Raw genomic sequence first — 15,738 nt, forward strand, 5'->3', positions numbered from 1 at the left:
TTGGTGTGGCCGCACTTCTTCTTCCTGCAGTTGGTCGCACGGGGAGGCAGACGGGCCTATATGTCCGTTAGTAACAATCCGAGGGAATATCCAGCCTTTTGACGGTACTGGAGTATTCATGTGGTGTTCTGAGGACGTACGTAGCACTTGCGGCAAATCATCTTGTCGCAGTTGAACTTGGAGGCAAGGGCCTTGAGCGATGGCTCAATAATACCACCACGGAGACGGAGGACAAGGTGGAGAGTCGATTCCTAGAACATTTCTGTTAGCCCTGCAAAAATATCTCCCTGATTGCTGATTCTTGAGGTCCCCTCCATGCTCAATTCTTTCCACCACAGTTTCGATGCATTGGACCTCTCGAATTTCATAATATCTTCCTGATATGATTCGCGTACCTTCTGGATGTTGTAGTCGGAAAGAGTGCGTCCATCCTCGAGCTGCTTGCCAGCAAAGATCAGGCGCTGCTGGTCCGGAGGAATTCCCTCCTTGTCTTGGATCTTCGACTTGACATTGTCGATAGTATCGGAGGACTCGACCTCAAGGGTGATGGTCTTGCCCGTCAAGGTCTTGACGAAGCTGTAGATGCAAAGTTAGTGGTCTGGCCAAGGATGTTCGCGGATCGGTAATGGAGTATTTCGGTATTCAGTGCGACTGGGTAGCTTACATCTGCACTACACAGGAATTAGTCGTTAGCAAAGGTTCAACAGAGAGATACTGCGTCTATAGCAGCCAAGGGAGCAACATACTGATGGCGGTGGTCTACGTCGTTGTCGATGTTGTTCTCTCTCGAGTCGTTCTTTCAAGTGGGGCGAAAACGAAGTTCAACATTCAACATGTGTGCCCTAAAACACTAAGCGATGGCAAGATAGTCCGAACCATCACGTGATATTACCTCAGGTACGTCTACCAATTTTGAACCCCACTCCACATCAACCACAGTGTCTATTGAAAGCGATAATAATGGATCACCATAGTAAAACTGCGGCCCATATATATAATTTACGCCATCAAGTTACTTTCTCCATGAAATTCTTCGTCATATATGTTTCCATAATTTACCAGGTAACTACAGATGAACGGCATACCCCAGAGATGATATGTGATGCCTATTCTTCAGGCTAGATTATGTGCTGGAGCCTACAAGAAATAGATCGATATAATATGTGCATTCTATTAATTGAGACCCAAAGAAGTCATAACTTCGTTCTCTTCGTTACAGTCTATGTTACAGTCTATATGGCAACCAACCCAGACTCCCTTGCCGCTAATTTCGCCATCATCACTATTGCCACAAATTCCAACTCCAAATATCCGACGCCTTGGGGATCCGGTAAACAGTCACCCATACTGCATCTAATCTTAGAGCCATTTCTCAATGCTCTACTTCTAGTCTTTCCTCTCCAGAGGCTATATCATGTAATCTTTGTTCTAGCGAATACACAGTTCTGATCAGAATATCCACAGTCGTGCCAGCGTTCTCAGCTACTCAATATTTGTTAGCATGTGATATGTAAAGAATACACCCTCAAGGAGGATGCCTACCAGTCTTTGCCACAAACGCCCTTTCGTTCTCAGAAAGGTCGCCGTCCCTCTGCCACCGTTTATAGAAAGCGCCGGGCCTGTTGATCGTAGCAACGTACTGCTCGTCATTTGTAGATATAGGCTTTTGAACTTTTAGCCTGCTTTGGACACGGCCCAGACGCTCAGACACGGACATTGCTATTTCTTGGTTCGTTCCAAGTAGGTTTGGTGAGTCCTCAATGGGAAATAGGTCAAGAATTTGCTGGGACACTACAAAATCAGCGAAGCTCTCTCTGGTTCCGTGAGCTGTGACTGGAAACCTTACCTTTACTGTCCCTTTCACCTGACCAGGTTTGATTGTACCAATCCAAATAGCGGTCCAACATATCACCACTCATGTTGAACACATCGGCCTCTGTGACTTTAGCTTCCTGGCCTGGAGTCGCATCACCGCCTTCCGCCGCCATGCCACTCCAGCCATCCCAATCAACCCTCAGTGCACTCGGGTCTTTGAGACTCTCTGGAGTTCGTATCATATTGTCGAAGGGTTGCAAGAGTTTGGTTGATATCACGACCAAAGCAGCAACTTGCAATTCGGGGTATTCGCTCAGTTTGTGCCTTGATAATGTCTTTGGGTATTGAAACCTTATTCCCAGAGCTTCAGCCAGGTGGCAACAAGACCCGTAAATTTCCACTTCCTTTTGGTAAGCAAGGTGTGTTCGTCATGCTGGATGACTGGAGCAACTTACAAGGCAGACAAAGGTCCTTCACAAACCGGAATATTATCAGAGGTGTATTTAATGGCGGGAATAAGATGTTGAAGTTGGTCGTGAAGTTAACCATTAGCTCACCAATACATTGCTGCAAGCGGCCTCTCCTCAGAGATGATCTGGTCTCCAGAGCAGAATAGTATTTTGGTGGCAGATGAGACTTCATGTCAGCTGGGATATCTCGAATCTGGAATCAATTAGCATTTTTGTGCACGTGCAACAGACGACTGCTAAAGAATATTGGATAACGCACCACTCGAAAGTAAGGGATCTCATGTTGTTCAGCCCATTTCTGGAGATCTCCCACTGAGACTGGGAGTCTCAGAAGTAGTATTGCCATATAACATAGAGCCAAGCTCTCGATAAGCTTTGGCAGACCCTTTTCTCTTGCAATCTTCCGATGCCGCCTGCTCATTTCCATCCCAACACCATCATCTTCTCCTTCTGTCTCCCCCTCACTTGTTGAACTAAACCCATACCCGTCCCTCGCACCCCTTTCATCTTCTCCTATGCCCCTAATATTCCTTATCCTCACTGCCCATAAATCTCGGATAACGGTCTCAAGTTCAGGTGGCATTCCTCTCGCGCTGATGAGCCACATGGCCTGCTTCCTCAACACCACCTGCCAGCATTGTGCATAAAGCTTAATGGCTTCGATTCCATCATAAACTATGCCAGTTGCTGCTGCCTCCTTTCGCCTTTTTCTTGTTTTTCTGCCCTCGGTGTTGAAGTCATCTTCATCTGCTGCAACCTGTGTAAAACCTTCCTGGACGTGCCCATGAGACTTGCAAACGCGTTTACCGTCCTGGATATAGTAATACCGTGACCGACACCCAGTTGTTGTGCAAGTCTCGCCCTTTGAGAACTTGTGGAAGTCGATGCTCGAATCCATGATTGCTGCCCCACTACGTAGGAAACATTTCAATACTATCCCAACATTTAGCTCCAGTTCCCACGTGCCGAATCACATGAATGGTCGCAACTTCCTTCCACGAATAAACTTTTTGTAACTAGGCAAAGGTCTGAGAAATTATTGCATTATTATACGAGCAGTGTGTTTGGCTACTCAAGGCTGGTAATTTCTACATTGCTGCCACACAATTCCTACTCTTCGACTTCAATTTAATAACACGTATAGGAAAATTATGGCAGTTTGTCACATGGATTTTAGTAGAGGGACTGTTATTTTATTTTTTGGCTATCTACACGATAACTATCATCGCGTTCGTTACAGTCATTGTTGCAAGCTTGGTAGTCGTAGTCGCGACGTGTTGCGACTCGCTAGCGACAGACTTCACTGACTGTAGAACCCGATGAATGTACCAGTAGAATAGGAAGGCAAAGCGATGCGAACAACCACCAAGTTGCCTTTACAACATGACGATCACAAAAATGTAGCCAGGCGGATGCCTGACTGGCTAGTTATGCCAAGCCGATGAGGGGTAACGAGCCATGATATGGAAGAAGGCTATTCCGTACAGGCCCGGAGATTCATGTCTTAACTTAAACCTCCTTCGCATCGATACAGGCATTCTCGCCCATGGCGGAAATGATAATAACGACTAGATACTGTATTAGCGATACGATCTCCTGTTGCCATAGTTTTAAAAAACTTACCGCCCGACTTCTCATCGTCTCCATCGAGCTCAAGGAGCTTGTTGATGACCTCGAGTCTCTTATCGTCACCGGAAATTGGCTCAGGCATCTTGATATCATCCCTGGTAGTTCCGGCAGCCTCATCGTACAGGTTAAGGAAACCATCGTCGAGACCGAGCTATATGACATTAGCGTTCTGCACCTGCATTTATCGGTTATTTGTGACTTACGAAAGCGTATTCCTTGCGCGTAACGTTGGGGACATCCATGTTGTGGGTGGATGGGGAAAGATCCTCCAACTTCTTCTTGGTGAAGATGTCTTCAGCGATGAGATGAACCTTGGCGTGTCCATGCTTTCCGGTCTTGGAGGTCGACATGTCGATGATCTTGCAAGGACGGTTCTTGATGAGAACGTGTCCACCCTTCCTCAAGGCAGAACACTGCATGGGGTAGGTCAAAGACGCACCCGCATCGGCAGAGTCGATGGTGTAATCTTGCTGTAAAAAAGTTAGTATTGATGATGGGCGCAAGTTCCACCGATTGTCATATGGATTGAAAGCACTAGACTGATGGCGGGGGAAGTGCGGGGGCTTCTTGGAAAACTGCTTACAGATTCGGCGTCCGCCATTTTGGCTGAAATGTAAAGTTAAAATGGGGGTTGTTAGAAGGTTGCGACTGTCGCGAATCTGGAATATGCTCCAGGAGAGAATTTGAGACGAATAGAGGGGCGAGGCGTAGTGGGAGTAGAAATAGAAAACCGACTTGGTGGTGAGTTGTGGGATCTAACGAGTTTAGACCCGCACTAGTTCGCCAATTTCTTAGGTAAGCTTATGAGCCAATAAGATGGAACCGTTTCGGCTCGGTGTGACCATGCGGCCATTGGAACACACCATGGGGAACGCCGACAGGAGTTATTGGCGAGACATTGTACGTACAGACAACATTTTGGCTCTTCAACATTTAGTCACTCGGTAATTGAAAGAACGAAGGGGTCTTTGTAGATGCCTCCGAAGAGTCACTGAGATGTGGCTCGACAGGCTGTCTGGGACTTCCACTCCAGCACCTCGCCCCAACGCGTCCTCCACTCCCCAATCGCGATCGTACTCTCCCGCCCCAAGGAAAACGAGCCGCCTTCTACCCCAAACTGGGCCTCAACGTCCAAATTTTTCTCCACGGTCTTCGTCTTTGTCTGCTGTTTCCAATGATTCTTCAACGTCATTGCTAGGGAATTCTCGGAAACCCACGGACAGCTCCAATTCGAATTTGAGAAACACAACTCTCACTTACTCGGATCCAATCCAGGTCCTTGACAAGCTTCTGGACATTGACCTGGGAAGCTTGCCGGTCGCCCACAAGGATGAAATATGGGACAACTATGAATTACTGGGCGATGTTGACTTCACTGGGTTGGCACTGCATGAATTCGTTCAAGAGGACGACGTGAACAAGGCAGAAGTGTCAGAGGCAGCGACAGCTGCAAAATGTTAGTGTTCTGCAATTGACAATATGGATTTCCATGCTAACCAAGGAAACACAGATGAGATCGATAAAGCTAGATTCGAAGACCTCCATCAATCCATCCGCGCGTGCAACGACATTCTTAATTCGGTTGAACTGAACTTGACAAGCTTTCAAAATGACCTGGGTGACGTTTCTGCGGAGATCGAAACATTGCGAGCAAGGTCAACGACGCTAAGCTCCAGGCTCGAAAACCGAAAGGTTGTAGAACTTGGATTAACACCAGTTGTTGAAGATATCACTGTTTCGCAAACCATTGTGAAAACGATATCAGAAGGCGACATTGATGAGTCGTGGATTGTTGCCCTGAATGTGGTTGGAAAGTGGTCAAAGGCATTAAACGCCAAGGCAATTGAGGCACACAATATAAAGAGTGTTACTGATTTGAAGCCCTTGCGTGACCAGCTTGTTAATATTGTGAGTAAATCAAGTCGTCATTTTATGTGAGCTCTATGTTGACCCCAGGACACAGGCCATCGAAAGGATCCGGGACTTCCTAGTCGCCCAGATTAAGGCTCTACGATCACCGAACATAAACGCTCAGATCGTTCAGCAACGTCACTTTATCCGATATAAAGATCTGTTTTCATTTCTATGGAATCATCATCAGACCTTGGCCGAAGAGATTGGTCAGGCTTACATGAACACTATGAGATGGTACTATTTGAATCACTTTACTCGATATGAGAGGGCGCTCTCAAAAGTTAAAATACATGCAATAGACAAGCATGATGTACTTGGGAATGAAGACAGTCCACGCAAGAGCACGCTGCTTACCTCGTCAAAGGCAACTGGTCCGCCGCATGATGCCTTCAGCCTGGGACGACGCAACGACATCCTCACGACATCGAACCAATCGGCTTTACCCAGCCATTTAGCAGAAGAAGACACGGCAACTCATTACCTCGAGTTCCCATTTCGCAACTTCAACCTGGCTCTCATTGACAACATTTGTGCCGAGTACTCGTTTCTCACCACTTTTTTCTCGCCCTCTCTTTCATTCCAAACCATAGCGCGCTACTTCAACTACATCTTCTCGCCCACATTTGAACTTGGTCACACTTTGACGAAGAGCCTTGTTTCGGAGACTTTTGACTCGTTTGGCCTGTTACTGTGTGTGAGACTAAATCAAAAATTTAACTTCAAATTACAGAGGCATAAGATACCCGTTGGAGACAACTACATCAATGGAACGAATATGCTTCTATGGCCACGCTTCCAGGTCATCATGGACTTGCACTGCGAGTCGGTTCGGAAACTAACGGCTAACTTGCCCACGGCACCGCCAACGTCGAAAGCCGAGCTGGCTAAGCAGTCTGCTGCGCCTTCTTTCATGGCACAACGTTTCGGGCAACTCATCCAAGGAATATTGGAGCTGAGCAAGGAAACTGGTGATGATGAACCTGTAAGCACAAGCTTGGCAAGACTTCGAAGTGCTCTGGAAGCATTTTTAGCCCGAGTGGCGAAATCTATTGAAGGGGAAAGAAAACGCGAGAGGTTTTTAGAAAATAGCTTCTCCCTGATTTTGACAATTATTGGAGATGCACAGGGTAAGCTGGCTACTGAGCAAATATCCCAGATCCAGGCAATGATGACTCCATCGCAAGATTCCAAATGAGAATATTTTTTTGTTTTCCCATAACTGTGATATTTCACGCTCAAATATAATTGCAGTGAGACAATTAAATTATTATTAGTCGGCCTGCTACAGCTCTTTTTGCTAAGCGCTTGGCAATAATCGGGTAGCTTACTCGAATTACTTCTGGACGAGCTCTTCGTAATAGATATTCGGGTAGAATTGTGAGTACTTGAGGACTCGTCGAAAAAAAAGATACTCGGGCAACACTGAGAGCAAACGTTGCAACATCTATATTTGCTTTCCAATGCTTCTGGGCCAATGTTGCCCCTGTCAAGTTTCACAATATGCGTGTCGGTTGGGGCCAAATCAAAGCTGTCGCACGCTACATGGTGCATGAGGCTGGGTATAGGTCGGCGCCTACGAAGCGCCGAATGACTTCGAGGCCACACAAGGCTCAAGGCAACAACGATGATTATACATACTCAGAGCTTGCAGATGCCTGTAAAAGTTTCCTGGAGAATAAATATTTTTCCTAAATATGTCTCTCGAAAACCCGAATACTTACGACGACGCTGGCAGCTGGTAACAATCGCTACTGAAAAGGACGACTCCATTCGAATCGTCCACCGAGTATGCATCTTATTTCTCCACAGGGCTCCAATCTTATGATAAGTAATGGAGGCTGTTGGTGCTATTGGCAGTATTGTCCAGATATTGGATGCAACGGCCAAGTTGATCGATTATCTGAAGGATGTTCGCGCCGCAGAGAAGCAGATCTTAAGTGTCCAGGCTGAGATTGAAGTTATTCGCTACATTTTATATGCTATCAACACATCGGTCGACGAAAATCCAAAGACATTTCATGTAACATTAACAGTCATTGGTGCGGAAGACGGGGTCCTTTACGAATTTAACACGTTCCTCGTCAGCTTCAAAGAGAAGTTAGTGGCGAAACCAGGAAGGAAATTACTATGGCCTTTTGACAAAGCCCGCATAAAACAGGACCTTGAAAAGATACAAAGATACAAGACCATTCTTATTTGTGCTCTTCTAAATGATTCCATGTTCGTATGCCATTTCTTCTTCGAGCGTGCTGGCTCGTCAATCATTACATTGGTGTTTCTCATTTTCAATCACTGAAACCACACGATTTATAAAAACCGTAGCTGATATAAAACCTTATTTAGATTATTAACGAAGAAGATTAAAGATGGGGTCGACATAATTAAACATGGTGTTGAAGAGATTACCCATGGTGTTGATAGCATATCGACGGCACTCGAACAACAAAAAAAGCATGATGTTCTGGAGTGGTTATCTCCATCGCGGCGGATTGACTTTTCTCAACAACAAGCAGCACTTACCGCTAAAAAGGCCAAAAACACTGGACGATGGCTAATAGAGTCCGAGCAATTCAGGCTATGGCTAGATGGAAAACAAGACTCGATAATTCTGAAGGGTGGCGGTGGCATGGGCAAGACAATGCTGGCGAGCACGGCCATCGAGCATCTCGCAACTCTCACTGCAACCAGGCCAGAGAAAAGTGCAGTAGCATATATATTTGGAAACTGGGCTCACGCTGATAAATTGAACGCCCAAAATTTACTTGCGAGTCTGCTGAAGCAGCTTCTTTCAGCGAAGGGTATCAAACTGCCAGAGACGTTAGAGGAGCTGCACTCCTCTAAAAACTATCCTACTTACTCCCAGCTATGTCGCCTGTTTCAATTGGAAGCCGAAAGGTTCTCAAAGACTTTTATTGTTATCGATGCACTCAATGAACTTGACGAAGAGACTCAGGATAAGTTACTGAAGTTTCTCAGTGAGTTGCAAATCAGCTTTGCAATAAAGTTGATGGTAACGACTCGGGATCCGTATCGAATTTTGCAGTATATCACATCGGCCACGCAGCTTGATATTCGAGCAACTAGAGAAGATCTTAACCTGTGGATGGACGAAAGTCTGAGGGCGTTACCACCTGGCTGTTTTGTTGCTAAGTCGCCGCTTGAAACCCACCAAAAAATTAAGGCCACACTAGCGCAGGCTGCCGACGGCATGTGAGTTCAATGACGCCTCTCGCGGGAAACTACAGACTGTATATGGAAGCTCATCACTTAAACAGGTTCCTTTTGGCAAAACTCAGTATGAGTGCTATTTCGAAGGTTCCGAACCGCAAAAAGCTTAATCAGGCTTTAGAGTCTATAGCAAGCGGTGGCTATTCGTTGGATGATGGATACAATGATACCATGAAACGCCTAAAGGCTCAATCCAGCGGAATGCCGACCGATTCGATCATATTACTATCTTTCGTAACCCATGCTTCTAGAGAACTCACAGTCTCAGAGCTAGAGCACGCCCTGGCAATTGAAGTCGACGAGTCATCCTTTGACACAGACAATATTTCAGACTTGAGAGAAGCGATTGATTCATGTAGTGGACTCCTTGAGATTGACCCCGAAGACCAAAAGGTCATGCTGGTCCACCGTAAGTTTATCTCTCTCTAGTCGCCTATGTTATATACTGACAATTATAAGACACCGCCAAGGAGTACTTTGATCGTACGAAAGAAACTCATTTCCCTGACGCAAGCGCAATGATTACTGAGAGGTGTCTCGCATATCTTTCTGACGGCAATCTAACGGGTCCATGTCAATCTTATGAAAGCTACAGTTTGAGAGTAGCGTCCTTCCCATTTTTAGAGTACGCCGCTCAAAACTGGGGATTTCATGCTTCCCAAGGAGAAGTTCAGAGGACTCTAAGTGCAAATATTTTGGCCTTCCTACGCAAGACATCTAATGTCGCGTGTTCTGCTCAGGCACTGCTTCAGTCTCCGGACCACCGGTGGTATGTGCATGGATCAATTGAGCCGCAGATATCCCAGGGCATCTCAGGACTTCACATCTGTGCATGGTTTGGACTTCTCCTTACAGCAACTCAACTCATCGAAGAGGAAGTAGATGTGAATATTGCCGACCATAATCAAAGGGGTCCCTTGTGGTATGCCGTTTACAACAGGAAGAAAGAAGCCGTCACGTTGTTGCTGAAAAATGGGGCAGAGATTTCAACTGACGGGCCTCTATTGCCAGTTTTTGAAGAATGTGTCAGAAGCAGCGACCCAGAAATTGTCAAGCTTTTGGGCGGCTTTCAGAACTACAACGCAGATTGCTGCAGCGATATGCTGAAGCTCGCGGCCCAGAATCCTCACTATGGAGCCGGCATGGCGGAGCTGGTGCTCGATTCATACCCCAACGTTCTAATGAAGGAAATATACGAAGAGTTCATACTATCGAGTGTGGCCAACCACTTGTGTGCGAAGTCCATCCTTAGCATGCTCATCAATCGTGGATGGAAGATTCCTATCGATCTGAATATAATAAGAGTCCTGTCAAATGACATCTCATCCGGTGCAGATATTCTTAAATGTTTATTAGCTCAGGGTGGTATTAAGCTCGATGCTTCTATTTTTGAGGCTGCAGCTAGTGGGATGTCAAGCGATGTTATGGGAGAACTCCTGGATTATCAGCCAGGATTTAAATTCGGCGTGGATATTCTCCCACTCACGGCGGAAGTCAATGAGGAGATGTTCCTCGCAGTTCTCAAACGCCACCCACATTTCGAAGTTACGCAGCAAATGTTGGACAGGCTAGTTCGAAATACTACTCTAAGATCAGCAGCGATGGAAGCGCTTTTCGAACACGCCCCACAAGGGAGCCTAAAAATCGACGACCGCATCATAATATCCTCTATTAGGGCCACATACTGCGGTTCTCCTCTCATGCAGTGGCTTCTTACTCGCTATGTGGACTCTCAACAAGGAGGAATTCCGGAGAAAATATTAGTGGCTGCAGTGGAATGCGATGATACTATAAGAATGCTGAGCATTATTAAGTCATTCGAGCCCAATTTCAGGGTAACATCCAGGGTTATTCTAGCTGCCATAACATTTCGCGTTACGTCTACACCCCCAAAAATCGACGTAGTCGAGTGGTTATTGCAACATGATCCGCATTACGAAATCGATGAAGATCTATTGACGGAGGCTCTAAAGACGGTCAGCTACGACGGGATTCGCATGCTACTATTGCATAAGACGCCACGGCCAACGCTCCCCATGTTTTCAGCCTGCAGGGATTTACCTACCTTGGAATTGCTGGTAACGCAGGAAGAGTGTATTTCCGATCCAGATATTGTCGACGTCATAACAGAAACGGCACTCCGACTGGGGAGTGACGAAGAATCCATTCGCAGAGTATTGGGTCGTATTCCAAAGCAGCACATGCGGATTACTCCCGCTACATTAAAATCTGCGGCTGCAAACACATCTACCATTGGCGCTGTGCAGTGGGTTTTGGACCATGATCCCACATTAGAGGTTACCCCTTCTGTCTTCGAAGTTGCAGCACATGGCTGCGGCAGTCTCAAAAAGATGGAACTCTTAGCATTGAGGAGCCCAGGAGTTAAAATGACGGAAGAGGTACTACTAACAGTTTGTGATTATGGAGATATAAAGGCGCTGCAATGGGTGCTCGATCGAACTGAAGATATTACACAAATTACGTCTCGAGTCCTGGCAGTCGCGGCCGGCGGTCGGTCTTGCAAGAAAGATAACGTTGGCTATATGAAGCTGTTAACTGCCCGTAATCCTTCTGTTGCGGTCACTGAAGAAGTCATGATCCGCGCATGCCGGGTTGCAAAGTGGAGGAATACACACTCCCTAGTATGGCTATTGGCTGAATATCCTCATCAGCAGCTACTCTCGGAAGCTCCAATGGCCCATCTTTTTCGAGAAGGCCAATCTCCTCCAGTTGTGGAAATAGTCAAGCAGTACTTACCCGAACTAAGCATCACATCGGCGTTGTTGGCCACAGCTGCTAACAATCCATTTTCGGAAAAGCCTCTTGAGCTTCTATTATCTTTCGACGTTAAAGAACTCTTTTCTGAATCCCTTCTTATCCTTGTGGTGGAGTCAAAGAAAGCTGCAGCGAAATTAAATGTCCTCTTCAGGCTGCATCCAGAAGTTGTCGGGGTAAACGATGCTGTGCTCTGTGCTGCTTCTGAGAGCCGCCATGGGCCAGGTGCCCTGCAATGGCTGATCGGGTTCTTGGAACCTAGAGAACCAAATCAACCGCCCATCTCAGCTCAGGAAGCGATAATATGGTATCTTAATCGAGATCCACCTCCTTTGATTACCCAGGAAATGATTGTGGCATCAGCACGAGAGCCATGGGACACAGAGGTGTTGGCCCTGCTTCTTAGGCGTAACCCCACATTTACCATCTCCAAAGAGATGGCCGAGGCAGTTTGCAGCAACTGGCGATTTGGAGAACACCAGTTCAGGGTCCTGCTCAACCATAACAAGCACATCCGAGTCTCGGATGAGGCTCAATCTGTGGTCTTCAAATCTAGGACCAAGGAAGCAACCATGATCTATAAGCTTCTAATGGAGCATAACGACGACATTGATTTTCGGTAAGCCTGCAGGCTTACTGATAAATCGATAATAACAATGTTGAACACGATGGCACTACGAAGTGCTCGTTTCACAGAGTATGCCAGCGACATGGCTCTTCATCATCTCTATCCCAGCCAATTCACTTTGGAAATCTGGAGATAAAACGAAATAAACCCTTACGATCTGATAATGATATATGACACGACATGACATGACAAACATTTACTGCTATTTATTCTCAATTTGTTCTCGATGTTTTCACAGCGATTAGTGTCACTGCTTGCAACTGTTTTATGCCTTTATAGAGAGTTTTTTTTGACAGATCAAGCTATGAACTAGACTAGAGAAATTGATGGACGAATGCTTCATGGGTTTATTGGGCAGTGTTCGGCACGGATACCAATATACCCTTGGTATCCGGGTATATACCCGAGTATATACCCTACCCGTCGATATTCTAGAGTATCCGGTGTATCCGGGTATATACCCGGGTATATGCCAAGAGTAGCCAAGCATCGCTAAGGCTTCATTTTACAGACGTCGTCTCGACGATATGCTTAAACTATTGCCTTATAAGCATACTAATATCCTTAATATCTAATTATTACCTATTACTTAGGCTATTTAGTAGTTCTAGTAACCTCTATAGTCTTAAAATGAGTATTTAGTAATAGTAGTAATATTATTATAAAAAGTATAATAAGTTATTACTACTAAAAGCTTCATTTTTATATGCTTTTATTCAGCCTCATGTATCCGGGTATATACCCTACTCTACCCGTCAGATCTTCGCCGGGTATATACCCTACCCGTGAGCTTCACGGATACTACCCGGATACATATCCGCCGAACACTGTTATTGGGTGAAAGTGACCACAGCACTCATTTATGGTGGCGGTTGGATATTGGAGCCTTGGTACCTACCATAGTTAAAAAATGAACAAGATACCCATCCTACAAATATTTCAGCAAATGCACTAGTACACCGGAAGTTATTAGACGCATTGTTGACCTATTTCATTCAAGAGGCAACCTAATAGTACAGTATATCCAAGCCTGATGGCAAGTAATCCCCCCACCACTTATAAAAACACCTCCACACCCCCCATAAACAGCTAGCCTCCATGTTCGCACCTCTATGCAGCACGTATCAATAAGTAAGACAAACAAAAGAAAAAATTCCCAGCCACGTTAGGCCGCCTTGAAACAGCGATATGGCGCGGGTGCGCCACCGCCAATGATCCGCTTGTATGCTTTCACTCCACCAGCCCGCCTCCCCCCTATTCTATACAACTCATAAGGAAACTCGTCAAAATCGTCCTAATCCGCAGTCCCTCACTCCGGTTATGCGTCCTTGTTTGCAGGCTTCTCCGCCTCCTTGGCCGACGATTCTTTTTCGGCAGCCTTGACAGACGCTTCCTTCTCCTTAGCCAGCGTCGCGGCCTCAGCAGCCTTCTTCTTGCCTTGCGCGTGCTTATCCATCTTCTCACTCATATACCTATACGTCCTCGCGAACCCCCCCGTCGCGATCCCCTTCAGACTCTGCACCGTGCTCGGCCATCCAATCGTCTTCTTAATAACGCCTCTCACCTCGTTCCTCAGCTCCTCCGCCGGCTCCTGTGCGATCCGGCGCTCAAATCCACCGCCGAGTCGGCGCTTGAAGCCGACGGCGTCTTCGTCGGTAGATTCTTCCATCATCTTGTTGAACTCGAGCTGGGGGATCTGGAATTTCTTCTGGAACTGGAAGTAGAGCTTTGAGCGGAAGGCTTTGGGGAGGCGGCGCACCATGTTGCCGCGCTTTATGGGGTCCATGTCTTGCTCTAGGCGGGCGTTGGTGTTCGGGTCAGAGGCCCAGCCGGGTCGCGAGCAGATTGGGTCGTTAAAGTCTACGTTCGGGAGATTCTCGATCAGGGGCGCGTATAGGCGGCGGAAGTTGGGCAGGTTGTTGCCTACGATGTTCGCGACCTTGCTTGGATCCTCGGTGGGCAGGGCCATCCTCGGATCTCCCATGTAGCTGATCCCGGCGATCGTTGCGTACAGCTCCATCTCAGTGAAAGAGGGTGGGAGGAGTAGGAGCGAGGTTCGCAACGCGGAAAGCAGGTTGATCTGGTTGGCGAGGCGGACTCGCGGGTCATCCCGCAAGATCTTCACGGGTTTGTGGAGGCGGCCTGCGATGTAGAGGGTGGACCATTCGGAGAGATCGGTGCATAGCGTGTCCAGGTTGACAACGCCGTACTTGATGAGCATGCCATTGACATTGACATAAGGGTTGAAATAAACACCAGCACCGAACTTGTCCTGCACAGAACTGACAGCCCCCGAACCTAAAGAGCCAAGTCCAGAATAGTGGTCGCGGTGCTGGTTAAGGTTCAGGGAGTGCCAATGTTCCGTGTATGAAACACCGAATATGAAATCAATCATTTTCGGTTGGCCATCTTGAGCTTTGGCTATCGCGGGAGGTGCATTTGGATGTATGGATGTACGGCTCGAAGGTGTTGACGATGGCGTTGAAGGTTTCGATTGTGGGAACACCCCGGATCCATAAGCAAACGCATATCGAATTGGAGCTCTGAACTGCCACAAAACCTGGCGCAACGCCTCTTTAACCTCATCATTGATCAGCATGTGCTGGTTGACGCCGAAGTTCGTGTGTGGGAGCTGCGAGAAGTTCGATATGCTGAAATCCGGATTATCTTCCCAATCCACCTTGGTGCCCTCAGGAGTCGAGGACTTCGAGCCTGTAGTTGTTTGAGAGCTTTGACCGGTCGAGCTTGGCCTTGATGTCTCTGATGATGCAGATTTCGGGGAAGCTTCACTCCCTGTTGGGTCCCGGCCAGATTCTCCAAAGCTTCGTGATGACGAGAAGCTCCGTATGGCGGTCTGGTGGCGGTAGAGAGCTTCATAGCGACGATTCGAGGCAAATGCAGACGTCTGCATCCGCCGGACCACCCCATAATGCCCAATCGACTAAACAGAGTCAGCCTTCGTTCAACAATTGCTCGGAATTGGCTTTCTGGGTCGGACAACTCACCCGGAGCTTCGGTAGCGACATGGTCACGGAGGTAAACTTGGAGGGCGCAGGTGGGAGTAGAGGATGGTTGGCAGCGGTGCCGCAGTTTCAATTCACCTCCGTTGACTGTCCATTTACTGAGACCGTGAACTTTGCATTCTGACGTCAATTCGAGGGGTCTTGGAAGTGGAGTTCTGTTTTCCGTGATGCTCTGACGGATTACTTTATGGATAAGGAACTGCTTACATAAGCGATGTCGGCATGCTGTTTGCGAACGCGTTTTTTTTTGTCTTAG

The 15,738-nt window shown here is 47.0% G+C and overlaps 5 protein-coding genes across 5 annotated transcripts; 2 read left to right on the forward strand and 3 right to left on the reverse strand.

Moving 5' to 3' along the window:
* Window positions 1-1,138: 1,138 nt before the first annotated feature.
* Window positions 1,139-3,272, reverse strand: RRN7 (Pol I core factor CF). Its single transcript, XM_059464282.1, has 5 exons — window positions 2,545-3,272; window positions 2,271-2,478; window positions 1,847-2,215; window positions 1,543-1,791; window positions 1,139-1,482 (listed from the first exon to the last, which is right to left on the reverse strand). Exons 1-5 carry the CDS (start codon window positions 3,181-3,183, stop codon window positions 1,373-1,375), a joined length of 1,575 nt encoding a protein of 524 aa, XP_059320265.1. The 5' UTR covers window positions 3,184-3,272; the 3' UTR covers window positions 1,139-1,372.
* Window positions 3,273-3,365: 93 nt separating this feature from the next.
* Window positions 3,366-4,646, reverse strand: ANB1 (translation initiation factor eIF5A). Its single transcript, XM_018278891.2, has 4 exons — window positions 4,498-4,646; window positions 4,118-4,384; window positions 3,909-4,065; window positions 3,366-3,853 (listed from the first exon to the last, which is right to left on the reverse strand). Exons 1-4 carry the CDS (start codon window positions 4,513-4,515, stop codon window positions 3,795-3,797), a joined length of 501 nt encoding a protein of 166 aa, XP_018126250.1. The 5' UTR covers window positions 4,516-4,646; the 3' UTR covers window positions 3,366-3,794.
* A 264-nt stretch (window positions 4,647-4,910) lies between these two features.
* VE01_09479 (uncharacterized protein) lies at window positions 4,911-7,023 on the forward strand (the record flags this gene model as incomplete). The annotated part of the gene is made up of 3 exons (XM_018278892.1): window positions 4,911-5,370; window positions 5,425-5,822; window positions 5,878-7,023. The coding sequence occupies 3 exons, from the start codon at window positions 4,911-4,913 to the stop codon at window positions 7,021-7,023; spliced, it is 2,004 nt and encodes a 667-aa protein (XP_018126285.1).
* Window positions 7,024-9,082: 2,059 nt separating this feature from the next.
* VE01_09480 (uncharacterized protein) lies at window positions 9,083-13,094 on the forward strand. Its single transcript, XM_018278893.2, has 2 exons — window positions 9,083-9,465; window positions 9,516-13,094. The coding sequence occupies exons 1-2, from the start codon at window positions 9,126-9,128 to the stop codon at window positions 12,452-12,454; spliced, it is 3,279 nt and encodes a 1,092-aa protein (XP_018126241.2). The 5' UTR covers window positions 9,083-9,125; the 3' UTR covers window positions 12,455-13,094.
* Window positions 13,095-13,534: 440 nt separating this feature from the next.
* Window positions 13,535-15,621, reverse strand: TAM41 (Mitochondrial translocator assembly and maintenance protein 41). Its single transcript, XM_018278894.2, has 2 exons — window positions 15,465-15,621; window positions 13,535-15,400 (listed from the first exon to the last, which is right to left on the reverse strand). Exons 1-2 carry the CDS (start codon window positions 15,483-15,485, stop codon window positions 13,778-13,780), a joined length of 1,644 nt encoding a protein of 547 aa, XP_018126242.1. The 5' UTR covers window positions 15,486-15,621; the 3' UTR covers window positions 13,535-13,777.
* Between the last annotated feature and the right edge of the window lie 117 nt (window positions 15,622-15,738).

Source organism: Pseudogymnoascus verrucosus (genome assembly GCF_001662655.1).
Source record: "Pseudogymnoascus verrucosus strain UAMH 10579 unplaced genomic scaffold scaffold_61, whole genome shotgun sequence".
Lineage (NCBI taxonomy): Eukaryota > Fungi > Ascomycota > Leotiomycetes > Thelebolales > Thelebolaceae > Pseudogymnoascus > Pseudogymnoascus verrucosus.